Source organism: Equus quagga, chromosome 2, assembly GCF_021613505.1.
Source record: "Equus quagga isolate Etosha38 chromosome 2, UCLA_HA_Equagga_1.0, whole genome shotgun sequence".
Lineage (NCBI taxonomy): Eukaryota > Metazoa > Chordata > Mammalia > Perissodactyla > Equidae > Equus > Equus quagga.
Window position 1 is genome coordinate 184,379,187 of NC_060268.1, and position 27,640 is coordinate 184,406,826.

At 50.1% G+C, this 27,640-nt stretch overlaps 1 protein-coding gene across 2 annotated transcripts in view; it reads right to left on the reverse strand.

Annotated features, from left to right (window-relative positions):
* Nucleotides 1-746: 746 nt before the first annotated feature.
* The window catches only part of TUBGCP2 (tubulin gamma complex associated protein 2), a 31,617-nt gene continuing 4,723 nt past the window's right edge, over nucleotides 747-27,640 (reverse strand). For both annotated transcript variants that reach the window (XM_046652053.1, XM_046652052.1), the window contains exons 3-18: nucleotides 26,215-26,343; nucleotides 25,141-25,317; nucleotides 23,633-23,792; nucleotides 18,456-18,663; nucleotides 17,927-18,126; nucleotides 17,308-17,497; nucleotides 10,270-10,415; nucleotides 8,493-8,673; nucleotides 7,627-7,807; nucleotides 5,060-5,232; nucleotides 4,635-4,763; nucleotides 4,000-4,120; nucleotides 3,047-3,190; nucleotides 2,304-2,432; nucleotides 1,326-1,489; nucleotides 747-1,199 (exon numbers count right to left, since the gene is read on the reverse strand). In XM_046652053.1, the coding sequence (XP_046508009.1) occupies nucleotides 1,064-1,199; nucleotides 1,326-1,489; nucleotides 2,304-2,432; nucleotides 3,047-3,190; nucleotides 4,000-4,120; nucleotides 4,635-4,763; nucleotides 5,060-5,232; nucleotides 7,627-7,807; nucleotides 8,493-8,673; nucleotides 10,270-10,415; nucleotides 17,308-17,497; nucleotides 17,927-18,126; nucleotides 18,456-18,663; nucleotides 23,633-23,792; nucleotides 25,141-25,317; nucleotides 26,215-26,343 (2,568 nt within the window). In that variant the 3' untranslated portion in view covers nucleotides 747-1,063. The remainder of the gene's footprint in view (nucleotides 1,200-1,325; nucleotides 1,490-2,303; nucleotides 2,433-3,046; nucleotides 3,191-3,999; nucleotides 4,121-4,634; nucleotides 4,764-5,059; nucleotides 5,233-7,626; nucleotides 7,808-8,492; nucleotides 8,674-10,269; nucleotides 10,416-17,307; nucleotides 17,498-17,926; nucleotides 18,127-18,455; nucleotides 18,664-23,632; nucleotides 23,793-25,140; nucleotides 25,318-26,214; nucleotides 26,344-27,640) is intronic.

Sequence of the window (27,640 nt, forward strand, 5' to 3'; positions counted from 1 at the left end):
AGGGACACAGGGATCTGGGCCTCAGGGCCAGCAGGCTCCTCTGCTCAGTCTGCTGCTTGCACAATGCCGTGACTCTGTGGCAACTCTGGCTGGCAGATAAGCATGCTTGCTTGCTCACAGTCCTGTCTGCACACGCTGCACATCAGAAGAGGAAGCCGTCTGCAGCTTGAGAGTCGCGCCCCCAGCTCCGCGGTGCTCCCGTGCACGCTGACACCCACGGGGGGGACCTGTCTGTGCAGCCAAGTTCTCATTGCTTCTTGCCCGCCAAGGAGGCCTCTGGAGCAAGTGGTCAGAAGTTCGAAAGTGACACACATGAAAACTGGCAGGAAGGGAAGCTTGGTGGAGAGAACCGTGCAGGGGCACGGAGGTATTTGAGGCAGCACACCCAGGGCTGGCTGTGCTACCCGCTGCTGAGTCAGGAAGGTGGGCACAAGGAGGGCAGGTGACCGCCAAGGGGGCAAACCACAGGCCTGAGGGGCGGGGCGTGGCCCGCCACCTCTGCTCCTGTAGGACAAGGCTGGGCCTCATGACGCATGCTCTCCAGCCCCGGCCAGGCTGCAGGACCAGGGGCTGTGCTGCCCCCTAGCGCCCAGAGAAAACCCAGCCCATGGTCGGAGGGACTCCTGCTGACTTCAGGGAGTCCAGCCCTGTTCACCTGGACCAGGTGTGGACACGTGACACCAGGCCCAGACCTCGTCCCCTGCACAGCACCTAAACAATTATTTTGATGTTGCTCAAATGCCACATGTTTTCTTTCACTTTGTCTTTATTTGAGACCAAAGAAAAAAAATCACAGAGAGGGAAGCTGCTCTGTTTAAGAGAGCAGAGCAGCAAGGCCACAGACACTGCTCTGGTCTGGGCGCAGGTCCAAAGCGAAACACGGCCCTGGGAGCCAGGATGAGCTGAGCGCAGACAACACCCAGGCTTCATGTTTAAATGCTGACAACACACAACACATGTGTTTCGGGAATATCTGACTAAAAACCCTGAATGTATTCCTCCGTAGCACTGCCAGCACCTACGTCCTTCCTTCAGTTGGGGAGGGGGTAGGGCCCTGAGGGCCTCACTGTGCGGCCACGGCCACCCTGGGTGCTGGTGCGGGGGGGCCGCGTGGAATGGGCACTTGAGGGGCTGCCGTCTGGCTCCGCTCTGCAGACAGGCGCTCCAGGCGCTCCGTGTAGAAGCCATTGAAGTCGAGCCTGTGGGGAAGACAGGGGTGGAGGTGAGAGAGCAGAGGGGCGGGAGAGCGAGGGAGGCCTGGGCCTGCAGTGAGCGGGGTGGGGACCATGACGGGCAGTGGCATGGGTGGAGAGCTGCCCACCCACCTGGAGATGACGCTGGCCATGCCCTGCTCGCAGTCGCTGGTGCTGTAGATGCTCAGTCGGGCCAGAAGGTCGAGCAGGTAGGCTGAGAAGTTCTTATCAAACTTATTGATGGTGGCCTCGAAGCTGGAGGCCAGCTGAGGAGCGTCCACGTGCTCGGCCAGGTACTGGAAGACACATTAGCGTCATGAGCCGGCCTGGCCCCTGGGTCTCGGCACGACTCTCCAACGGCTCAGCTGTCCTTCTCCCCCCTTTTTTTTAATAGAAGAATGGGTTTCAGGAAGTTTTCGTGTGATAAACGTAAAAATTACAGCATCTTAAAGTTCCTGAGACCACAGGACATAGAGACACGACTGGGCTGCTGGCGCCCTGCTCCTACCGCCACATGGAACCTTGGGTTTCCTTTCCGAAGCTCAGGTTTTCAGGCTATCGCTTATTTTCTCCTGGCCTCCTCTCAGCAAGGGGAATGGACTGGGGACGTGGGACAGTGCCTGGGCACCTCCAGAACTGGAGCTGGTGCCACCGGGCCCATGCCCCCCATCCGTGCCCATGAAAGGACACATGCCTGCACCCGGTGAGCCACCTGACACTTCTAGTTAAGAATGGATCCTTATCGTGCTGACAGCGAGGCCCATGGCCCCGTGCCTGCTAAGCGCCAGGCCCTCTGCTGGGCGTCCCCACGGCCCCTCCTCACCCGCTCTACGGGGCATCCCTGCGGCTCGCCCTCCCCACAACACCCACTGTGGATAACTGCAGCCTCGCCCTGGAGCGCAGCAGGGCTGAAGTTGGGATGAGGGGGTAAGGGAGATTCTCTCTGGCTTCTGTTTAGAACCTAATTTTACAACGGTCTTTTCTGAATCACAGGGAAGACAGAAAAGAAAGGATGGTAGTGAGTTTGGTTTTGAAGTGTTGCAATCCTAACACCATGTCACATCTGGTCAGGAAGGAGGGTCTTCTGGACTAACCCACGAGGCCACACACCTTCCTGGCCAGCTCCTTCCTGGTGCGCTCCTCGGCCCGCTCGGCTTCCGTGGGCGGCCCCAGCATGGTGCCGTGCTCCAGCGTCAGGCGACCCAGCTCACTGTCTAATTTCATGCTCTGTGTAAACCTCTTGGGGTTGGGAAGAAATGCTTCTGTTAGCTACAACCCATTCGCTCCACATGAAATGTTCCCCGCTCCTGTCCGGGACACCCAGGAGGCTGAAGGTGGGAACAACCAGCTGCACCCTCACAATTTCCAAGTCTGCCTGTCACACGGCTCAAGAGCTAATTTTTCTAAAAATAGTTTCCTTCCATGGTGTTTCCATCTGGGAACCTGACATGGCTCCTAAGTGTCTACTGAATCGGGTTCATGCGCTCCCATCCCCTCTGTGATCAGCCACCACATCGCGGGCTCTGCCACCTCCCACATGCTCCCACCAGCTCCTCCAAACCAGACCCCCTACCTGTGCCTGGAACCCCACCAGCCCCCACGCAACCCCTTCTGCCTCCTGACACTCTGTAGCATCACCTTGGGGCAACTGTTTGTAACAGGTGCCCAATAAACACTTAACTGAATCCAAGAACTCAAGTTCTGATTAAAAAAAACACAAGGTGTCCATAAAAAAGCCTTGGACAGAGACACTGCAGCCAGCGGTCCCTGCCACAGTGCTGCGTGGGGTTCAAGGCAGGACACGCCCAGTGACAGCGGGAAGCAGGCGGCACAGGCAGGGCAGGGGCACGCACCTGCATGCAGTTGGTGAACATGACGCACACAGACATGAGCTTGGAGAAGACCTTGAGCAGCTCGGGGTTGGTCAGCATGCAGTCCTTGAGGCAGTTGTCCAGGAAGCTCGTGTGGTGCCCCAGCACGTCGTCGATGTTGGAGGCCTGCAAAGAGGGCACCAGACTCTTCTCTCGGAACAGCTTCACCAAGAGAAACTCAACACGTGCGAGGCTTCGGTTTTGGCTATTTCGTACACTTCTGTTTTGTTTCCATTTTTTAAACAATCCTGTGGTCTTTTGGGGGGAAACTTCAAAATACCACTAAAAGAAAATGATACTAAACGTGCCACCAAAGGTCCAAAGTGTTGGTTCCTAAGGACAGAAAGCAAGGAGGAAATACTACGACTTGCCACTTTCTGCTTCCGGCATTTAATGCGATTGAGATTTCCAGCTGACAGGTTCCAGAGGGCCTGAACATGCTGCGGTGGGAGTGCCGGCCCTCCACCTCACAGGCTCAGAGCTCCCTCGGAGGGCGAGGCACCCACGCTGTTCAAACAGCTCAACTCTGGGGGAGCGCGGCGTGCAGCATGGACCTCCCCCGACACTCACACGCGCTCACGCTCACATGCTCACTCACGCACACACACCTTGTCACGGTGGGAAGGACAACTGCTCTGTGCACGTGCAGAGAGCTTTGCCTGTTTCTCCTGACCAGGCACTGAGACCACACTGACTCCCTGCCGGCTCCCCGAGCCGCCACACTCTGACTGCTCCCCAGGAGTAGTGGGAGCAGCGCCCGGGAGCCTCCCTCTCCACACGAGGAAGAAGAGAGCAAAGCCCTGGGACCAGTTCCCTGCAGTTCCCTCCCTGACACCTGACCCAATGCTTTCCTCTCTGAAGACCCTAATTCATGAAACACACCCTGGTTGGTAGAGAGCCTTTGAAACATTAAGATACATTAAGCTGTAACTCACAGATTTCAGGTTTTTCTCCAGGATATGCCAGGTTGGTTCCATCACTTCAAACATCATATAGTACTGAATATTCTGGACAAAATTAAGCATTCGCTGTCGCAGAGTGAAGGCACCAGCAAACCTGAGCGAGCATAAAGACAGTTTCAGAGGAGATGCAGAGCTGGTGTGTCCACAGCGTCTGAGAAGCACCACCTGCTCCCCAAGCTGTGCAGGTGCTGTCGTCAGGGCGCACCTCTTCCGGGCACGCCGCTCACGACACCGGCTCACACCCAGCACAACCACACCTGGGGCCACAGACCGTGTGCAGTGCCTCTGGCTTAAAGAGAGTGGTCTGCCAAGACCACGCACTCCAGTGTGCCAGGAGGAGGAAAGAAACAATCCCAACCCCCGAGGAGCTCGAGGTCCTCGAAGGGCTCATGCTCAGATGGACCTGCTGTCCTGCAGGTCTGTGCAGAGGGCTGGGGACAGAGCCAGTGTGCCCTGTGGTCAGCAAAGGCCCTGCACTGCCACACAACACAAGAAACAATGTGGATCTAAAAGCTACTAATGAGCGTTATCACATCGCCTTTTTCAAGGTGTGAAGAGCCAAGCCATCCTGCTCGAGGGAAGCGCCCTTGAGCGCAGGAAGGGCATACCACTTGGCAGAGTGCAGCGAGCCCTGCTTGGCGGTCTTGTTGCTGATCCACACGTTGCAGAGCTGCCGTTCCACATGCTTGCAGTAGAACATGTGCCTGAAGAGCATCTGATAGCGAGTCAGGGCTTTCCTACAAAGAAGGAAAGAGGCACGTAAGGTTCTGACTGACACCTGGTGCTTATTGCTGGCACCAGACGTCATAAACGAGGCTTGTGGCACAGAGCATGGACCAGGCTGCAATGTCACCAACACAGTTCTGCGCCCAGGCTGCCATGCAGCCAGTGACCACTGGACATGACCAGGTGCGGAAGGCTACCCTCAACGCTCTGTAAAACGAGGTAGTCGCTGGGCGGGGACAATCCTTTCTTCCTGGAAAACCTGAATAAATATCTACTGAGGCTGGCACCCAGAGGGACCAAGGCTCACCTGTTAATAATCAGCGACAGGGGCCACTTTACAACGTAGTCAAAAGAGAAGGCCTCGAGGCCACTCAGCGAGAGCTCGGTGGGGTCGGCATGGACCATCGCCTTCTCCTGCTTGGTCTCTATGGCCAGAACCCTCAGAAGCTGAGTGATGAGGTCATGAGGCATCAGATCAATCTTGGGGAAAGAGAAATAGAAAGGATCAGGTCCTGTCCCACCTCCGCACCCTTGCATCAATGAGCTGGAAGAGCAAATCCGGACGCAGGTAAGTTCCTCTAAAGTCAGATTCTAAATCTTGGAGCCTGGCTTAAGAAACCAAACATCCACTGATAAATCTTAATTCAAAAATTAAATCACATCCCATTAAAGCAAAAAAGAAAAGCAGAGTTCCTTTAAAAATACCCCCTGATGGTATAAATGAGAAGCCTTGTACAAGGGCAAGTGAGGAAAATCTGAATCCTTCAGGTTTAAACCTTTTACCACAATAAGCACCAGGCCCGTCAAAAGATGAGGCACGTCTGGTGGAAAATGACAGATATGATGGGCAGAGTGTCCTGTCCACACATCATGTAGACACACACAAATTTCCACACATTTATTCAAATATTCATTAAGGGCCAACAACATACCAGGGACAGCGTGAAAGAGTTCCTATAAATCAACAAAAAGAATGACACAATCAGAAACAAGGGACAAGAACCACAATGAAGGACAAAGGATAAAGGAAGAAGAAACACAAATAGCCGATGGGAAGACGGACACGCCGAGTGTGCGGATGACAGCCCCTCCTTAGCTGGTCCGCAAAGTGCAGATTCGAGTAAGATCAGTCTTCTTGTACAATGGCCATATATTCTGATCCAATAATTTCACTTCTAGGAATTTAACCTATAAAAATACTCCCACACTGGGCCAGCCCAGTGGCGCAGTGGTTAAAGTTCGCATGTTCTACTTCAGCAGCCCGGGGTTCACCGCTTCGGATCCTGGGTGCGGACATGGCACCACTCATCAAGCCATGCCGTGGCAGGCGTCCCACAAATAAAATAGAGGAGGATGGGCACGGATGTTAGCTCAGGGCCAGTCTTCCTCAGCAAAAAGAGGAGGATTGGCAGCAGATGTTAGCTCAGGGCTAATCTTCCTCAAAAAAAAAAAAAAATACTCCCACACCTAACAACAGACCCTAAAGCATACGAAGCAAGAACTGACAGAGTCAGGAGGAGAGGCGTTCCGCAGTAACAGTGGACGACTTTCACACCCCACTTCCAACAGCGGCCAGACCACCGGATGGAAGGTCACTAAGAGAGGACTTGACCAGTGAACCAGCTGGACGTCCACAGGACCTTCCCACACACACTCTCCTCAGGTGCACACAGAACCCTCTCGGGAGAGACCACCGGGAGGCCACAAAACACGCCTTAGAGTCCACAAAACTGAAGTCACGTGAAGCGCTCTATGATCACGACGGAATGAAGTCAGAAATCAGTAACAGAAGGAAAACTGGGAAATTCACAAATACGTGAAAATTAAACACTCTTAAAAACAAATGGGTCAAAGAAAAAGATCACAAGGGAAATTAGAAGAAACCTTGAGTCAAATGGAAATGGAAACCAACGCACCGCAACTCAGGGAACACGGTGCTGGGAGGGAAGGCCCAGCTACAAATACCCGCATTAAAGAGAAGAATGATCTCAAGTCGATAACCTAACTTTAGAAAAAGAGCAAACTAAACCCAAAGCTAGCAGAAAGAAGGAAATAAAAAAAGACTAGAGCAGAAATAAACAAAATGGAGAAAGGAAAATGGTAGAGAAAAATCAAAGAAACCAAAAGTTAGTTCTCTGAAAGATCCACAAAACTGACAAAACTTTTAGCTGCAGTGACTAAAAAAAGAAGACTCAAATTACTAACAGCAGAAACGAAGGCAGGGACATTACTGTCAACCTAAGAGAAACAAGAATGATCCTGAGCACTAATTCCTACCCCAAGCCCCAGCTGTGCACAAATCCCAAAAATGACTCAAGAAAGGAAACCTGAGCAGACCCGAACCAGTGAGGAGAGGGAAGAAATCATCCAAACCTCTCCACAAAGCAGAGCCCGGAACCAGCTGACTTCACCGGTGAATTCTACCAAATGCTGAAGAAGAATTAAAGAATTGACCCTCCCGGAACTCCTCCAAAACACTGCAGAGGAGGGAATGCTTCCAAGCTCCACCTATGAAGCCAGCATCACCCTGGTAGTGAAGCCAGACAGACACATGAAAACCACAGACCAGCATCCTTGACAAACACAGACACCAAAATCCTCAACACGACGCTGGTACACCGCATCCCGCAACACACTAAAAGGACCACACACTGGGACCAAGTGGGATTTATTCCTGGGACACGAGGACGGCTCAACATATGAAAACAAATCACGCTAACAGAAGGAAGGAAAAGATACATGATCATTTCAACTGAGGAACAAAAAATATTTGTCAGGGTTGGTTCCCACCCTGTTTTTATGTCAACGTCTTTCTCAGGCAGCTGCCCCACATCTTTAGGAGTAGGCTCCCAGGCAGCCCCTGGCCACGCCCACCTTAAGGTCATCCTTGAAGGGGTCTGTGTTGGCTGTGCTCATGCGCAGGGCCAGCTCCAGCAGCGCCTCCAGGCGGGTGGGTGTGATGTCATCCACTGGCTTCTTCAGCTCCTCCTCAGTGAGGTCCATGAAGTGCACGAAGAAGTCCCCCTGGTCCATCAGGAAGTAGCGCTTGATGGACCTGCCAGAGCGGCGAAGGCGAGAGGCAGACGTCAGTGAGGGTGCCTGACACGTGCAACAGCCTGGACTCTCAGAGAAACAAGGGCAGGTGACTGATGCAGAAAAGGCACGTGCACGCAAAGGGTTCCCACCAAAATGAGCGGTCTGAATGACGAGGTGGGCGTGCTAAGGATGTCACCCACACTTACAGTGCCCTGAGCTTCCAACCAGGAATTATGTTTAAACAAGGGGGCACTAGCAGTAAGCTTAAAACTAGCTGAAGAGAACAGCTCTCAGGCAGGGACACAGGACCACGGAGCCAGGATGTGGCAGGAGGAGATGTTGCCAGAAAGGAACTGAGGAGGGGGTTGCAGATGGGTCACTGTATGGAGCACTGAGGAGGGCTCATGGCCCCAGGCAGGGAGCAGGGCTGGGGAGCCAGGGCACCTCAGACAAGGTGACAAGGGCAGACGCTGCCCTCTGCTGGCCCCTGGGGAGGACATCCCTGCAGATGCCAGGCAGTAAGGACCGAGGTGGGATGGTCACAAATGTGCCCGGTTCCCAGGCGGGAGACAACCTGGCGGCATGCTCATTTTACAAACGACTAAACAGAGCAGCTGAAGGGAAGTCCTGCATCTTGGGCAAACACTCTCCACACGGTCTGCGCCGTGCAAGAGGCGAGCAGCTGTTCGCAGCAAAGAGCACACCTCAGGTGCGCCACGAGCTCCTTCTCCTCCATCAGGAAGCCCAGCAGGACCTTGCTGGCGTAGTTGAAAGCCTTCTCGATCTGCTCCACGTACGCCCGCTCCTTCAATGTGTAGATGATCTCTTTGGCCACCGGGCAGGTGACATCATGACCACACTCTCTGACCACATTGAGGTATTTTCCTGAAAAAGAGATGCAGGGAAGCAGATTAGAATTTTTATTGTACGTACAATAAATCACAGGCCTGAACCTCAGATACCACAGCCCAAACGCTAGCCAGAGAACTGGAAAGAGCAGACAATGCAAGAACGGTCCTAGAACCCACTTTACACAGAGAAACACAACTGTCATCTCTGAAGGACAGAAGCAGTAACTGCTGAGACTTGCTAGGCTCCTTCTCCTGGATTTTTCTAATCAGACCACAGAAACAATTTCAAAAAGCCTCATGAGAACCAGACTCTAAATCATCTCCCAGCCCTGCCCCAAACAGCTCAGCTCTCGGAACCAGGCCAGCAACGTGTCTTCCAGCAGGTGCCACACACATTTCTAAGATGGGTTCCTGACCCACGTGGGGGTGACTAAGAACACTCCCGGCCCAAGGGGGCCTGTGTCCTTGTCTGTTTTCCTGTACTGACACTGTGATATGCTAAGAAACACATATTTGACCTTCGTCCCCGGCTCCTGGCGCTGAGCTCCTAAAACCCTCAGGTCTCCCAACTGACGGGGGTGAGAGGAGCATCCTGTGCTACTCGTCAGCCCCTTCCAACAGCTCCTGAGTTCATGGTCATGACGAGACTCGTGTGTGGCAGCCCCCAGACAGCTCCAGGACGGGCTGGGGGCCAGAGGAACCAAGCTTGTGATCAGCGGGCTACACTTCTGGGGACAGGAGAGGGGCTGGGAATGGATCAGTCACCAAGGCCAACGACCTCATACATCACGCCTGTGTCATGGAAACGCCACAAAAACCCTAACAAAGGGGTCTGGAGAGCTTCTGGGTTGGTGGACACATCACCTGTCATGAGGGTGGCGCATCCCCACTCCAGGGGACAGAGCTCCTGTGCTGGGGACCCTTCCACACCCACCCTGGACCTCCTTATCTGGCTGTTCGCTGCATTCTTTACTACACCCTTTACAACAAACCGACAATCGATAACGAGGTGCCTCCCTCAGCTCTGTGAGCCAGTATAGCAAGTCATTGAGCCTGAGGAGGAGTCATGGGAGCCCCGGTTTGCAGCCAGGCCAGAGAGAAGTGCGGTGGCAGGGACCTGATCCTTGTGACGGGTTCTGAAATGGGGGCAGTCTTGAAGGACTGAGCCCTTGACCTGTGGGGCCCGCGCTAACTCCAGGTAGTTGGTGTCAGGACTGAGTTAATTTGTAGGACAGCCAGCTGGTGTCCACAGAGAACTGGCTCTTGGTGTGGAAAACCCACACCTCTGGCGTCAGTGTTGTATATAAAAAAAGTTTTTGTTTAAGTGGTAACACAGTTCTCGAAACAAAACAGTAAAGAGGAAGAAAATGCACGTGAGAGACACCTCCTAGGTCAGGGAACAAAGCGAAGCCCAGCAGAGCGCACGGGAAGCAGACAGACACTGCCCAAGCAAATGAAGGCGATCTGCGCCTCAGCACTTGCTGTGTGCACAGTGGGATGCCCGCCCCCGGAGAGGGACGCGATGACCAGGCACAGGACAGAGGAGGCATGCCCACATGCCCAGGAAGGTGGGGCCTGGGGTTTAAGGCCTGCTGTGTGCACCAGGCCCACCCCTGCCCCGCGGTGTCACCTGTGCTGAGGATCTTGCCCGCCATTTTCTGCAGGAAGGACGGGATCTGCCGCTGGACAACGGTGTACCTCTGGTCCCAGTACTTGTCATTGTAATCCTCCTGGATCTTCTCCTTCCGAAGCTCGTGCTCCTCGACCATGAACTCGCTGGAGACAGAATGCTCTTGGTAAGGAGTAGGTTCTCGAGGTTCTCGAGGATGACACGCAGAAGGGAGGCTGTGTGCTGCCCGGACAAGCTCGCCCTGCACACAAATGCCCCCCAAGCACAACCGCCTGCATGAGCGCCCCCCAGAGCACACCCACCCCACATGAGTGCCCCCTGAGCATACCCCCTGCACAAACACAGCCCTCACGAGGCCCCCCGCCCCCCGCACAAGCTGAGAGCACAACGGAGGCCCACATGGTGCACAGGGCTCCACGGAGCCAAGCACAGCCTCTCTACAGCCAGTTCTCACTTGTGAGTTAAAGTAAACCCCCAGCCTCCCTCTGGCGCAGGTTCAGAGAACTCAGCCCACACAGCTGGAATGGGAAGGTGATGCCCCTTATTCCACCCCCTTCCTGGAATCTAGCATTTCCTTCCGTCATAAATGTGGCAACAAGACGGCGCTCACATCAGGGGTATGTGCGCCCGTCACCAACAGAGACCAGATGCCTTCGCATAGTGCTTCAAACCTCCCTCACGAACACCAGGACTTGGGAGCTGCATTCCTTATTAAGCCCCTCCTCACAGATTTTGTTATTTCGGTCGTTATAAAGAAACACTATTTTTAGACCACAAGTTTATTTTTAAAATATTTTGACAAATATATATCAACATAATAGAACTCTTTGTAAGCCACCATGTTTTGCTCTGTGCATTTAAATACATCACACTGAGATGGGGGGGCGGAGCAAAATGGCGGGGTGAGCTGACCTGGGATTCTCTCCCCTCCAAAATACAACATAAGATTGGAAGAACTGAATTTCAGAGAATAAACATAATGCCAGCTCGTTAGAGACCTACAATACCAAGAAGGCGGAGATCATAACCTTGCAGACGGCCTCGGAGGCGCTGGAACGGTAGGAGAGAACATCGCCCCCTCCCCTAGAGTCTGCGATCGCTGCGGCGCGGGTCGGGAAGGAGCGGGGGAGGGGCCGCACGACCGGGGGATCATCCAGGACTCCTGCCGCTGGTTCAGTGGAGACCCGCTGACGGGGGGAAAGCTTCCGTCCGCGGGGACCCCATAAATCAAGGGCCTTGGGAGACCAGAGAACAGAACTGATCTGAACCCAGACCGCCGCGTGTGAGTAACAGCCCCTCCCCCCCAACAAAGCCAGTGGGCGCAGCCATCTTCCCCCAAAGTCGGAGAGGTAACACGCCGCTCTCGACCCCCATCTGGTGGTGGCAGGCTGTAACTGCAACTGAATTCTACCACCATGCGAAAAAACCGCTCCTCTACCATCCAGTAATTTATAAAGCCCCAGACTAGAAGGAAAACAATAACAACACAGAATTAAGTCCTGAGGACTTGGAATTAGGTAAACTAAGTGATAATGAATTCAGAGCAGCTATAATCAAAAAACTCAATGAGGTAGAGAGAAAGATAGAGAAACAAGCCGAGTTCTGGAGTTACTTCACAAAGGAGATTGAAATCATAAAGAAGAATCAAACAGAATTACTTGAGATGAAAAACACAATGGACCAGATGAAACAGAATACGGATCCCTGAATGCCCGTGTAGACAACATAGAGGAGCAAATTAGCATAATAGAAGATAGACAGGCTGAATGGTGCCAGACAGAGGAAGAAAGAGAACTAAGAATTAAAAAAAAATGAGGAAAATCTCCGAGAGATAATGGATTCAATGAGGAGTAAGAACATAAGGATCATAGGAATTCCCGAGAATATGGAAAAGGAAAATGGAGCAGAAAGTGTGCTTAACGAAATTATTGAAGAGAACTTCCCAAATCTAGGGATCGATGGAGAAATGTGTGTAGAGGAGGGTTTTAGATCTCCTAGATTTGTCAATGTAAAAAGAGCTACCCCAAGGCACATAGTAGTAAAGTTGGCAAAAAGGAATGATAAGGAAAGAATACTCAGGGAAGTAAGGAAAAAAAAGAGAATAACCTATAAAAGAGCCCCTATCAGACTGTCAGCGGATTTCTCTACAGAAACCCTACAAGCTAGGAGAGAATGGAGTGACATATTCAAAGCTTTAAAGGATAAAAACCTTCTGCCAAGAATACTCTATCCAGCAAGAATTTCCTTCAGATATGAGGGAGAAATTAAATCTTTTCCAGACAAACAAAAGTTAAGGGAATTTGTAACTAAAAGCCCTCCATTACAAGAAATCCTCAAGAAGGCTCTCATACTTGAAAAAAGAAAAAAGGGAGAAAGGGGACACAATCCACAGACTAGGGAGACCGATGGATAGAACCAGAACAGGATAGCAAATATTCAACTATAGCATTAGGGTAAAGGTAAGGAAACTACCAAAACAAGGACGATCTTAGCACTCTAACTACAAATGAATAAGACGAGTTGGAATAAGAAATGAAAATAATTATTTAGGAGGGGAAGAGCAAAGGGTCTAAATCAGTATTGGTCGAGTAAGTAAGAGACCACCAGAGAATAGACTATATTATACACGAGATTCTAAATACAAACTTCAAGGTAGACACTAAAATAAAGTACAGAACAGAGTCACAAATCATAAATAAGGAAAAATCTAAGAAACCCAGCATAAGAAATTGCAGTATTAAATGGGTACTCTAAAGCAAACAGGAAAAGAAACGCAGGAAAACAAGATAATGAGCGACAGATTAACAGCACTAAGTCCACATGCATCAATAATCACTCTCAATGTGAATGGATTGAACTCTCCAATAAAAAGACACAGAGTGCAAAATGGATTAAAGAACACGATCCAACAATTTGTTGCCTCCAGGAAACACACCTCAGCCCCAAGGACAAACACAGACTCAGGGTGAAGGGGTGGAGGACAATACTTCAAGCAACTAGCAAGGAAAAAAAGGCAGGTGTTGCAATTCTCATATCACACCAAGTGGATTTCAAAATAAGACAGGTAAAGAGAGACACAGAGGGACAATATATAATGATCAAAGGGACACTTCATCAAGAATAAATAACGCTTATAAATATCTATGCACCCAACACAGGAGCACCAAGATTCATAAAGCAACTATTAACAGACCTAAAGGAAGATGTTAAAAATAACACAATAATAGCAGGGGACCTCAACACCCCACTCACATCAATGGACAGATCATCCAGACACAAAATCAGCAAGGAAATAGTGGAGCTAAACGAAAAACTAAAACAATTGGACTTAATAGACATATATAGATCACTCCACCCTGAAAGAGCTGAATACACATTCTTCTCAAGTGCACATGGAACATTCTCTAGGATAGACCATATGTTGGGAAACAAGGCAAGCCTCTACAAATTTAAAAAAAATTGAAATAATAACAAGCATCTTCTCAGATCATAGTGCTATAAGGCTAGAAATTAATTACAAGAAAAAAGCTGAGAAAGGCACAAAAATGTGGAGACTAAACAACACACTACTGAACAAGCAATGGATCATTGAAGAAATGAAAGAAGAAATAAAAAAATACCTGGAAACAAATGAAAATGATAGCATGCCATACCAACTCATATGGGATACAGCAAAAGCTGTATTAAGAGGAAAATTCATCGCAATACAGGCACATCTTAACAAACAAGAAAAATCCCAAATAAGCAACCTTAAAGCACACCTAACTGAACTAGAGAAAAAAGAAAAAATGAAGCCCAAAGTCAGCAGAAGGAGAGAAATAATAAAAGTCAGAGCAGAAATAAATACTATTGAAACGAAAAAGGCAGTAGAAAGGATCAATGAGACAAAGAGCTGGTTTTTCAAGAAGATAAATAAAATTGACAAACCACTAGCCAGACTTACGAAGAAAAAAAGGGAGAAAGCTCAAACAAACAAAATCAGAAATGAGCGAGGAGAAATAACAACAGACTCTGCAGAAATACAACAGATTATAAGAGAATACCACAAAAAACTATATGCCAACAGAATGGATAACCTAGAGGAAATGGATAAATTCTTGGACTCCTACAATCTCCCAAAGCTCACTCAAGAAGAGGCAGACAATTTGAACAGACCAATGACAAGGAAAGAGATTGAAACAGCAATCAAAAACATCCCAAAGAATAAAACCCCAGGACCAGATGGCTTTCCTGGGGAATTCTACCAAACTTTCAGAGAGGATTTAATACCTATCCTTTTCAAGCTATTCCAAAAAGTTAGGGAAGATGGAACACTTCCTAACACATTCTATGAGGCCAACATCACGCTGATACCAAAACCTGACAAGGACACCACGAAAAAAAAGAACTACAGGCCAAAATCACTGATAAACATAGATGCAAAAATTCTAAACAAAATTTTGGCAACCAGAATTCAGCAATTCATCAAAAGAATCATACATCATGATCAGGTGGGATTCATACCAGGGACACAGGAATGGTTCAACATCCGCAAATCAATCAACGTGATACACCACATCAATAAACTGAGGAATAAAAACCACATGATCATCTCAATAGATGCAGAGAAGGCATTTGACAAGATCCAACAGCCATTTGTGATAAAAACTCTGAACAAAATGGGCATAGAAGGAAACTACCTCAACATAATAAAGGCCATATACGACAAACCCATAGCCAACATCATACTCAATGGGCAAAAACTGAACGCCATCCCCCTGAAAACAGGAACGAGACAAGGATGCCCTCTATCACCACTCTTATTTAACATAGTACTGGAGGTCCTGGCCAGAGCAATCAGGCAAGGAAAAGGAATAAAAGGAATCCAAATAGGGAGGGAAGAAGTGAAACTCTCACTGTTTGCAGACGACATGATCTTATATATAGAAAACCCCAAAGAATCCATTGGAAAACTGTTAGAAGTAATCAACAACTACAGCAAAGTTGCAGGGTATAAAACCAATTTGCATAAATCAGTAGCATTTCTATACTCCAGTAATGAACCAACAGAAAAAGAACTCAAGAATACAATACCATTCACAATCGCAACAAAAAGAATAGAATACCTTGGGGTAAATTTAACCAAGGAAGTGAAGGACCTATATAATGAAAATTACAAGGCCTTTCTGAGAGAACTGGATGACGACATAAGGAGATGGAAAGACATTCCATGTACATGGATTGGAAGAATAAACATAGTTAAAATGTCCGTTCTACCTAAAGCAATCTACAGATTCAACGCCATCCCAATCAGAATCCCAATGACATTCTTTACAGAATTAGAACAAAGAATCCTAAAATTCATATGGGGCAACAAAAGACCCCGAATTTCTAAAGCAATCCTGAGAAAAAAGAACAAAACGGGAGGCATCACAATCCCTGACTTCAAAACATACTACCAAAGCTACAGTAATCAAAACAGCATGGCACTGGTACAAAAGCAGGTGCACAGATCAATGGAACAGAATCGAAAGCCCAGAAATAAAACCACACATCTATGGACAGCTTATCTTTGACAAAGGAGCTGAGGGCATACAATGGAGAAAAGAAAGTCTTTTCAACAAATGGTGCTGGGAAAACTGGAAAGCCACATGTAAAAGAATGAAAATTGACCATTCTTTTTCACCATTCACCAAACTAAACTCAAAATGGATCAAAGACCTAAAGGTGAGACCTGAAACCACAAGGCTTCGGGAAGAAAACGTAGGCAGTACACTCTTTGACATCAGTAATTAAAAGGATCTTTTCGGACACCATGCCTTCTCAGAGAAGGGAAACAACAGAAAGAATAAACAAATGGGACTTCATCAGATTAAAGAGCTTCTTCAAGGCAAATGAAAACAGGATTGAAACAAAAAAACAACCCACTAACTGGGAAAAAATATTTGCAAGTCATATATCTGACAAAGGCTTAATATCCATAATATATAAAGAACTCTCGCAACTCAACAACAAAACATCAAACAACCCAATTAAAAAATGGGCTGCAGACATGAACAGACATTTCTCCAAAGAAGATATACTGATGGCCAATAGGCATATGAAAAGATGCTCATCATTGCTGATCATCAGGGAAATGCAAATCAAAACTACACTAAGATATCACCTTACACCCGTTAGAATGACAAAAATATCTAAAACTAATAGCAACAAATGTTGGAGAGGTTGCGGAGAAAAAGGAACCCTCATACACTGCTGGTGGGAATGCAAACTGGTGCAGCCACTATGGAAAACAGTATGGAGATTCCTCAAAAAATTAAAAATAGCACTACCATACGATCCAGCCATCCTACTACTGGGTATTTATCCAAAAAGCTTGAAGTCAGCAATCCCAAAAGTCCTATGCACCCCAATGTTTATTGCAGCACTGTTTACAATAGCCAAGACGTGGAAGCAACCTAAGTGTCCAGCGACAGATGAATGGATAAAGAAGAAGTGGTACATGTATACAATGGAATACTACTCAGCTGCAAAACAGAACAAAATCATTCCATTTGCAATAACATGGATGGACCTTGAGAGAATTATGTTAAGTGAAATAAGCCAGCGAGAGAAGGACAATCTGTGTATGACTCCACTCATATGAGGAATTTAAAATTATGGACTAAGAACAGTTTAGTGGATACCAGGGGAAAGGTGGGGTGGGGGGTGGGCACAAAGGGTGAAGTGGTGCACCTACAACACGACTGACAAACATTAATGTACAACTGAAATTTCACAAGATTGTAACCTCTCATTAACTCAATAAATAAATAAATAAATAAATAAATAAATAAATACATCACACTGAGGAAGAGCCCACAGACCTCAGGAGACCGTGAGGGAAGCCCACACAAAGGAGGGAAAGAGCCCGATTCGAGACAATTTTAATGTCCTCCACACAAGAGAATAAAGCTGCTGAGGCGCAGCCAGGGGGACGCGGCCTCCCTGGGCTGCACGGCTGCACGCGGACATGCACTCCTTCAAGCCCAGACTTGTCTCGTCACCCCCCGAGCCTACCTGTACGGGTCATTAATTATTCCTCTGTAGATCCACTTTTCTAGAATCTCAAAGTAGGGCACGCTGGCGGCCTTGGTGAGGTACAGGCACAGCTCCTGCGCCTGGCTGTCGCCCGTGTAGTTGAAGCTGCGGTCGTGGAGAAGGCTCAGGGTTGAGCCCCCGAGACACTCGCCTTTATCCACCGAGGTGGCTGCAAGGAGGAGGAGGTGGCACTGAGTGCTGAGATGGGGGTGCCCACGGCTCTCCTGGCTGCATCATGACAGACGGACTAGAACCTCTCAGCTCATCTCTGACCTCCTCATGGGGAGAGGTGCTTCTTTTCTGGGATAGACTCAAACTATAAGGCTGTAGTTGCTACCTAAAGTTTACCAACGAGAGCTTCCAGAGTTTTCCTCCTGCAAATTAATAAAACATGAAGCAACACAGGCTTTGGCCTCACACCCCTGATGTCCAAAAGTAAGAAACGAATGACTAGCACCCTGGCCCGAGGTCCCTCCCACGACACTACCCATGTCTCCTCTGCACATGCCACGAACCGTTCCACCACGGAAACAGCCTGCGCGCTGCCCAAGCCCCCAGCGGCTCTCCTGGCCTGGCTGAGGTGCTGGCAGGCGCGTACCCAGGGAGGCCAGGATGTCCACGGTGCGCATGGCCGGCTGGATGTAGAACCAGAGCTTCTGCAGTGACAGGAGGCCTTGCCTCTGCAGCTGCTCCAGCTGTGTGACCAGGATCAGGTACTCCTTCACCAGGGTCCTCATGGCAGCTGCCAAGGCGTGGTTCACCTGCCCGTACTCGAAGGAAGACTTCTCTTCAATGAACCTACGAGACAAGGAAGCACTGGGCACTCTGGAGAAGGTGAGAGCCACGTCTTCAGCTAAGAGGTCACATGTTCCAAGTCCCATCCACAAAGTGGAAGCAAACGACCCACTCAAGCTCTTCTCCCCAGAGGGAACTCTGGGACACTGGGTTCCCTGCACTTATCCCCAGGCCTTTCAAAATTGTGCCAGGAGTGAAGGTGGGTCTCAATAAGATGGGGACTTTCCTAAGAAGGGGACTTGAATGATCTTTACGGGCACCCAGTGTGACTCTGGGGGCTGAGTACGTCTGAGAAGGCCAGCGTCCAGCACCAGGTCCCATCTGGCACCTACCTGGTCACAGTGGAGTAACTGGCAGCCACCGGGAGGATCCTGTTCACCAGCTCTCTGATGGACAGGTCCAGGTTGGGGTCCACAAGGAACGTCCGGCTCTGCCTTCCAGTGAGCGGCTGGGCAGTAATGTACCTGCCATCCACACCAACCAGCACGTAGAGCAGGTCCTCCACGACAGCCGACTCCTGGGAGGCCAGGGGCAGCGTGCCTGTGGGTGCAGACACCGGCTGGGGCCATGGAGCTCGCCTCCACACCTCCTTGTTCCCAGTGACCCCCAATGGAACCAACTCACTAGAAGTCATACCCTCACTCATCTTCCTCTGCGTAATTTCCTCAAATATTTACGACATAAAAATTAAGTGGCTCATTTGGCTCTGACTGACCCCACTGGGCACCAAAGGCTGAGATTCCAACACCTCAGGAGGAGGGCGCTGGCCGCCAACAGGCAGGTGGAGCAAATAAGCTCCCTGCGCTCAGAGAAGGCCGCCGTCTACAAGGGAAGCTCACAGTTTAAAGAGCCGTCCTCACAGCATTCATGACAACGTGCTAAGTCTAGGTTGCCCCGGCATAAAAACGAGGTTTTCTTTAAAACCTTTAAAACAGTGACCATCTCTACCAGATGCACACAGCACGAGGCGGTTCCCTCACGACACCTGACGGGCTCAAGGGCAGTCACAGGCCATGGACCACGGCCGCCCACCACACGCCTCCCGGCCCAGGTGCTCCCTGCCTCTCAGTTCACAGCCCCAGGACAACCCCTGGGGTCCTCCTGACACCTGCTGGGATGGATGCCACGCATGGGGAGGCACGGCAGCACCAGAAGAAAGCTCTCTATGAAACTGCTCCCAACCCGGCTTTGCACGGAGGGCCCTGCGGGGCGCCTGTGTCAGCCCCAGGGCACCCCAAAACCAGGGCTGGCAGATCGGGATGGCACTGCACCACACACTGTGCAGTTTACAAAAACACTGCTGGCATCACACGTCTGCACACTGCAGGCCTGCCTGTGACAGCAGGACATGTCTCTGAGCACCACACCTGCACCCCTCACCCGCCAGCATGGTCCCTTCCCGAGAGCATCAGCAGGGCTTCAACCAGGGTGATCCTGGGATGTGAAGTAAATGGTGCAGCAGGAGGTGGGCCCCACCATGTCACCATCCTGCCCCCTGCCCTCTGTCACACCCTGGTCCCACACCACAGGCCCCTGGCACGGGCATCCTCCATGCACCCCTCTGGCCTTGTCGCCCGTCAGACCTTTCCTGTCCACGCTCAGACCCATGTCATCAGTACAGTTGTCCTCGGCCCGCCCTTCATCTCCACCTGGTAGGACCTCACTGGTGGGCCTACCTGCATTCTCAGCATGGTGTGCAGCGGCCGCCTGGTGCCACTCCCACCTCTCAGTGGTCATTTGTGCCTTCCCTGAGTTCCTTCCTGGAGCCAAGGCAGGCCAGCAGGGTGAATGCCCTCACTTGCACGTACACCACCCTCCCTGAGGGCCGTCTTATCCCTCTCCTCCTGCCTCTGCCCTGGCAGGGCATGTCCTTGCTGCAGGCTGGGCTGTCCCCCCATGCGCTGTGGCCACCGGGTACCCCCTCAGGTCCCGTCCCTTTCGTAAGTCTTTCTGTCTTCTGGCTCCTCAACTGGCTGTCTTGTCTATGCCAGTTGGTTTAGCGATTCTCGTCTTTGAAATCCCTGCCCTGACCCACAACCCTGTCTGACTACCATCCTTGTCCCTAAATCACAAGGGCAGTCGTCTCTGCCTCTGAACCACTTGGGTGTGGCCTCCACGCAGCAGCCTCTGCCAAGATCCCCAAGCCTCGAGCTCCGCAGACACAGGTGGTTTCTGCTCAACATCTTAGCAGCGCCGCGCACTGGCTGTTGCCGCTTCCCCAGCCTTTCTGGACGTTCCTTCCCCGTTGGCTCCTTCTCCTTCCACTTCGTCTTCCCAGTGGATCTTCGGGGTCTGCCCTTGGGTCCCTCCACGGTTTCCTTCCAGGTGACCTCATCTGTTTTAAGGAATCAGGTGCCCATGGTGTGATCCCAGATCCCTATCCCTAGCATGTCTCTCCTGGATTTCGGGCTGGTGCAGCCATCTCTGTTGATCTCCACAATGGGGCTCCAGGCCTTCCCTCTCCATTCTCTGCATGGTGACTGGTCCTGGAGCTGGGGGTGACACCTGTGTTCACTTCCCACCTGCTGTGCCAGCCTGCTGCACACCACCAAGATAGTGCTTTCCAGACAAGGATGCTGGCCCAAGGTAACAGTGAGGTCGCACGGTGTGGAGCTGACACACGTACCTGGCAGAGTGAAATCATATGGCATTTTTCTCCCTTTGACTTATTTCACTTAGCACAATGCCCTCAAAGTCCATCCATGTTGTTGCAAATAGCATGGTTTTGTCTTTTTTTATGGCTAAATAGAATTCCGTTATATACAGATACATATGTATATATATGTGTGTGTGTATATATACATACATATTCATCCTTTGATGGGCACTTGGGTTGCTTCCAATTCTTGGCTATTGTAAACAATGCTGCAATGAACATATGGGTGACAACATCTTTACACATTTGTTTTCATGTTCTTTGGATAAATACACGGTAGTGGGATAGCTGGATCATACAGTATTCCTATTCTTAATTCTTTTGAGGAATCTCTATACTGTTTTCCACAGTGGCTGCACTAGTCTGCACTCCCACCAACAGTGCACAAGGGTTTCCTTTCTCCACATCCTCGCCAACACTTGTTACTCTGTCTTTTTGATACTAGCCATTCTAACGCGTGTGGGGTGATATCCCATTGCGGTTTTGATTTGAATTTCCCTAATAACCAGTGCTGTTGAACATCTTTTCATATGTCTGTTGGCCATCTGTGTATCTTCTTCGGAGAAATGGCTATTTATATCCTCTGCCCATTTTTTGATTGAGGTTTTTTTTGTTGAGTTGTATGAGTTTTTAATATATTTTGGAAATTAACTCCTTGTCAGGTACAAGATTTCCAAGTATTTTCTCCCAATTGGTGTGTTGTCTTTTCCTTTTGTTCAGTCTCCTTTGCCACGCAGAAGTTTTTTAGTTTGATGTGGTCCCATTTGTTTATTTTTCCTGTTTCCCTTCCCGAGTGCACATAGCATTGAAAGCACTGTCGAAGAGCGCACTGCCCGTGTCTTCCTCTAGGAGTTTCATGGTTTTAGGTCTTACCTTAAGTCTTTAATCCATTTGAGTTCATTTTTGTATATGATGTAAGATAGTGGTCTACTTTCACTTTTTTGCACGTGGCTGTCCAGTTTTCCCAACACCATTTATTGAAGAAACTTTCTCCATTCTATGTTCTTGGCTCTATTGTCGAAAATTAGCTATCCATAGATGTGTGGGTTCATTTTTGGGCTCTCGACTCTGTTCCACTGCTCTGTGTGCCTGTTTTTGTGCCAGTACAATGCTGTTTTGATTACTATAGTTTTGCAGTTTGTTTTTTTTTTTTTTGCTGAGGAAGACTGGCCCTGAGCTAACATCCGTGCCCATCTTCCTCTACTTTATATGTGGGACACCTGCCACAGCATAGTTTGACAAGCAGTGCGAAGGTCTGCACCAGGGGTCCAAACCGGCGAATGCTGGGCCACCAAAGCAGAATGTGTGAACTTAACCAGTGCGCCACTGGGCCGGCCCCTTTGCAGTATATTTTAAAATGAGGGAGTGTCATGCATCCAGCTTTGCCCTTTTTTCTCAGGAATGCTTTGGCTATTCAGGATTTTTGTTGTTCCACATAAATTTCAGGACTCTGTTCCATTTCCATGAAAAATGTCGTTGGGACTTTGATAGGAATGCATTGAATCTGTAGGTTGCTTTAGATAATACGGACATTTTAAATGTTTATTCTTCTAATCTTCCAATGAACATGGAATATCTTGCCATTTTTGTGTCTTCGATTTCTTTCAACGATGTCTTAAAGTTTTCACTGTACAAGTCTTTCACCTCTCTGGTTAAATTTGTTCCTAGGTATTTAATTTATTTTGTTGCAATTTTAAATGGGATTGTATGTCTTTTTCTTTTCTAACAGATCCAAACACAAGCGCAACATCACCACAGAGGCCACGACAGGAGGAATCACACCCCCCTGGGTGCTCAGGTGAGCCCTGCTGACAAGGATCCCCCAGGGTCTCATCTGCCACATCTGCATGCCAGAGCGCCCCTAGGGACACCCTAGCCCCTCACCTCCAGCATTTGGGGCCTTCACCCCACAGTGTCCCCAGACCCCGGTGCCCCTGGGAAGCCCTGCCCACCTTGCTTGTTGGCCCTTCAATACAGCCCCTGGCTGACTTTAGGCTCAGTGAGTGTGACTCCCATGAAAACTTTAACAGTTTGGATCACCACTGAAAACAACCAGTCATGTGCCGCATGATGACGTTTCAGTCAATGACAGTCTACATGTACAACAGTGGTCCCGTAAGATTAGCACCTAGGTGTGTAGGAGGCTATACCACCTAGGTTTGTGTAAGTACACTCTGTGATGTTCGCACAACGACAAAATAACCTAACTAGGCATTTCTCAGAATGTATGCAGTTGCTAAGCGACGCAGGGCTGTAGAGAGTAGATGGTTTTCTACACCTTTTCATTAACTTGAACACAGGTGTTTGTGTCTCTAACTACTGCACACAGAGCCACGGTGATGAGGGAAAGGAAAGGGCACCGAGGCATTTCCTCTCCACCATGGACCACGTGCCAGGAGGACAGGACATGGCAGGCATTCCACATCCTTAACTGGTGAGGTCTGGCTTTCAATCTATGAAAGTACTTGTGAATTGTGAGATGCAGCCCTAGTGTGCACATGCACACATCCCCAGATGCCCCTCAAACCACCTGAACTCGACACACACGGGCCAGGACCCGTCACTACTGCAGCAAACCTGCCACGGTCACATGCTGCTGTTGGAAGTGTCCGAGGGTCTGCACCAAAAGGTCAGAGAGCCAGTCACTGGTAAACTGGTACAGCACAGCTGTCAGCAGGCGTTGTGCATCACCATGTGACCAAGGGCAGCAAAGGGCCTGGGTGACGGCCGTGATCACCCGCCTGCTGCGGGGCTTTGGCACGTCACTCACATTCTGCCCTCCCTGCTGAGGCATCAACATGCATGCATATGCCACGAAACCCCAGGGTGTTAAGACATAAACGCATCACGTACCTATGGGCACAGCCGTGTCTGTACTTAAGCCCGAGCCAGAGAGGAAGTCCCCGACCAGCATGGGTCTCTCATACACCCACGCTGGGAAGACAGGGAGGCGCTGGCCTGAATTTTTTTTGTTCTGCTTGTCTCGAAGCATCTTTCTTGTAAGTTCCAGAGACTAGTGAGGATTTTTAAAAACAAAAACAGAAAAATTTAGTACAAATGCTTAAAACACACACATCTATGGCATTGAAAGTCAACTGCTGTGCACACAAGGGTTCAAATAAATATGGGTGGACATGAAACGAATGTCTCTGGGCCTGTCACAGTGCAAGGCGCTGGAGATGAGAGAGACAAAGGACCCAGGCCCTCATCAGGGTCTGAGCCTGTGCGGGGCCCACAGTCAAGCAGGAACACCAGAGAAGGGCTGCACCTTGCCAGAGCAGCCGATTCTCTGGAACACCTGTGCACAGTCTCAGTCGCTCGCTCCTGGTGGCTCCAAGTCCACACATGACCTGCAGGGTGAAGACAAGGCCCCAGGGACAGATGGCTGGAGAAGGGGCGCCCCAACTGATCCCCTCAGGGCCAAGACGTTGATCAACGAGGCCACACCGGGAAAGGCTGGCTCCTGGCATGTGCACAGAGCAGTGGTCCTCCTGGGGGACCAGCCGCCAGTGGCAGACCAGGGCGCTGGGCAGCCTGGAAGCACCGACTCAGGGGTGGTCAGTAGGACGGGAAAGTGCAAACTTGGTTTCCTTGTCTGTCATCACAGGGTAGTGCCGTGAGGACAACGCAAGGGGCTGGGCATGCCAACCAGCGCCAGCTGTTGTCCTTGTCAGAGCTGCCATGGTCAACAAGCACACACTAAGCTCAGACCCTCAGGGGGATGTAGCTCCGAGGGGGCTTAAAGGCCACAGAGACAATACCATAAGAAGACAGACTTATTTCAAGAGACACGGCAAGGGGCTGGCTCCGTGGACAAGTGGTTAAGTTCACGCGCTCCACTTTGACAGCCCGGGGTTTCGCTAGTTTGGATCCTGGGCGTGGACATGACACTGCTCATCAGGCCATGCTGAGGCGGTGTCCCACATGCCACAACTAGAAGGACCCACAACTAAAAATATACAACTATGTACAGGGGGATTTGGGGACAAAAAGCAGGAAAAAAAAAGATCGGCAACAGTTGTTAGCTCAGGTGCCCATCTTTAAAAAAAATTAAAAAAAAAAAAGAGACAGGGCAGGACATAAAACCAAAAGCAGTGATATAGCAGTAAGAAAATGACCTACAGAAAGTTATCCTTAAAGATAACCTTAAAAGCAAATGGTCAAAAATTAACGGAGAGAAATGGGGATCAGAGTCTGCACCAGCTGAGACCCAGGAGTGCCTGGGGAAGCCAGAGCCCGCTGGACCGGTCATCCGCTCCCGGGGCCCAGGGCTCATCTATGCAGAGTCAGGTCCTGACTAGGAGCGAGGTCTCAGTGTCTCCACATGCAGATTCAGCTTTAACAGACAACGGGCGAGGTACCTGCTGCAATGTGCAGCCTGTGGCCACACTTCCGAGCTGCTTCCTCAGCTCCTCGAGCTCCTGCATGGAGATCTTGGAGGCTGTGGCGGGGGCACTGAAGCTGGTGGTGCTGCTGGCGGCTGCAGTAGCTGCGAGCTCAGCTCTCTCTTTTGCATTCTGTTGTAAATACTGCAGAGTCTGGAAACACACAAAACCCCAGGTTACCCTGGGCCGTCAGGTTCGTGCACTCTGCCAGACACAGCCAACCCCACCTCCTTCTCTCCTAACTCCAATAACTACGTGGTGGTGAGAGCAGGTGGTCCCCCTTAGACCGTGAGCTGCACTCTGGTCTCTGGATGCTTCCCATCACGAGGTGCCACATCCTCAAATCATGAGAGGAGGGAAATCCTACAGCTGATTTGACAGTCAATTCCCAAACTCCATTCCCAATGGTACAGCCTTTTCTCTACATGTGACTGGTCTCCCTTGTTTCAGCTAGACCACTTCCCTTTATCTATCTCCAGCACTGGTGGTCAACAAGGGCCTGGTCACACCCTTCACCCCTAAACAGACTCCGGGCCTTGTAAAGTGAGAAAAAGGACCCAACACAACCCTGGACCCTCCTGTGTGCCATGGCTCCCTTGGCCTCAACACATGCTTTTCTTAGTATCACAAGTAACAGTGGTCAATTTAAAACCGACAAAAACATGGCAGGAGAAGATGAAAACTGAAGCCCCCGACCCCAGGAGATAACTCCTGTTAATAGTTCTCGTGCTTCTCGCCATCAGGAGCCATTTCGTCCCGATGCACCATAAACCCGTTCCTGTGTTACCTACTGGCAGGAAGTGGGAGAGGACCAATGAGCAGGTGCTATGGGTCAGCAGAAGTGAGGCCCAAGATTGTGAGGCGGCGCCAGTGACCTCAGACTCGTGAGGAGTTATCTCAGTGAGTGACTCGTGGGTGCTTAAAACATTCGTTAGAACCACTCCACAACTCAGCTCCCCCAGGAGCACATGGATGTTCATCTTGCAGAGACAGAGGACATCCTTCCCGTCACTCTCGAGGAACGGTGTGTGCGCGCCCAGCAGACATTACCTCTCTGTCTTCCGTGAGCTTTGACAACAGGTACACCAGTGGGTCGAGGTTCCTTGTGTTTTTAGATTTCAACTCATCGTATTTCTTTAGAAAGTCTTCTGGAGTACGAGAAAATTCTGCTATTTTAACCTCAAAAGCATAAACACAAGTGATTTAGAAACAGTAACTAAGCACTTTAAAAAATCTTCCAGAAAATAAACACAAAAGCCAAAATAAAGTGAAATTCGGTAGGCTAAATAATCATGTACGTCTGAAATAAAACTAAGAAAACTCCCGAGAACGTTTTGTGAACCCACCCACGTTCTCCTCTGTGGTCTCCTCCCGCTGTGCTTCCTGAGCCGTAGATCAACACCACTCGTTTCCCAGTAGCTCACGTGTCCTCTATACACTTACCTCTATGCTCTCTGGAACTTCTTATTACGCATGGGCTCAGGGTTAGGATGCTTTCCTACTGAGTGATAGTGGTCCCCTTATCATAAATTAAACATAATTCTGTGTTCCTGAACTCTCTATCCTGCTCAGTGAATTTTTCTCATTATCCTTGTGCCATTATTAAGCTTTTTAAGTAAGTGAAGCTTTGCACATTTTCAAAAATAGATTTCAAAATTATCTTTACTAGAGATCTATAATTTTAAGTTAGACATTATTTGAATAAACAAAAAAAATCCACTTTAAAGGGACTTTAATGTGGTTAATACACATCCAGAGGATATATGGAGTCTCCTCCTCATGGAACACAGGGAGGGAGTGGTCAAGAGTCTGGGTTCTGAGGTCAGACTGACAGTGCAGTGCTCTCCCTGAGCCTCCATTTACTCATCTGTACAATGGGATGAATGACAGGAAGTGCCTTGAGGAGTCAACAGAAGCACTGAGTTCAGCAGAACACGTGGTCTATGGAAAGCATTCAACAAGCGTTGTCTGCTATCACCACTGGCACTGCTGTGGCCGCCCAGTCAGGGAGGTGAACTCTGTGCACAGCACAGCACCAGGGACAGGGCCCACTTGCCCAGGGCACACAGCTGCAGCGGGGAGGGGGCCCACCTGCCCAGGGCACAGAGCTGCAGCAGGGATGGGGCCCACCTGCCCAGGTCACAGAGCTGCAGTGAGGCCGGGGCCCATCTGCCCAGGGCACAGAGCTGCAGCGGGGACGGGGCCCACCTGCCCAGGTCACAGAGCTGCAGCAAGGACGGGGCCCATCTGCCCAGGGCACAGAGCTGCAGCGGGGACAGGGCCCATCTGCCCAGGGCACAGAGCTGCAGCGGGGACGGGGCCCATCTGCCCAGGGCACAGAGCTGCAGCGGGGACGGGGCCCACCTGCCCAGGGCACAGAGCTGCAGCGGGGACGGGGCCCACCTGCCCAGGGCACACAGCTGCAGCAGGGACGGGGCCCATCTGCCCAGGGCACAGAGCTGCAGCGGGGACAGGG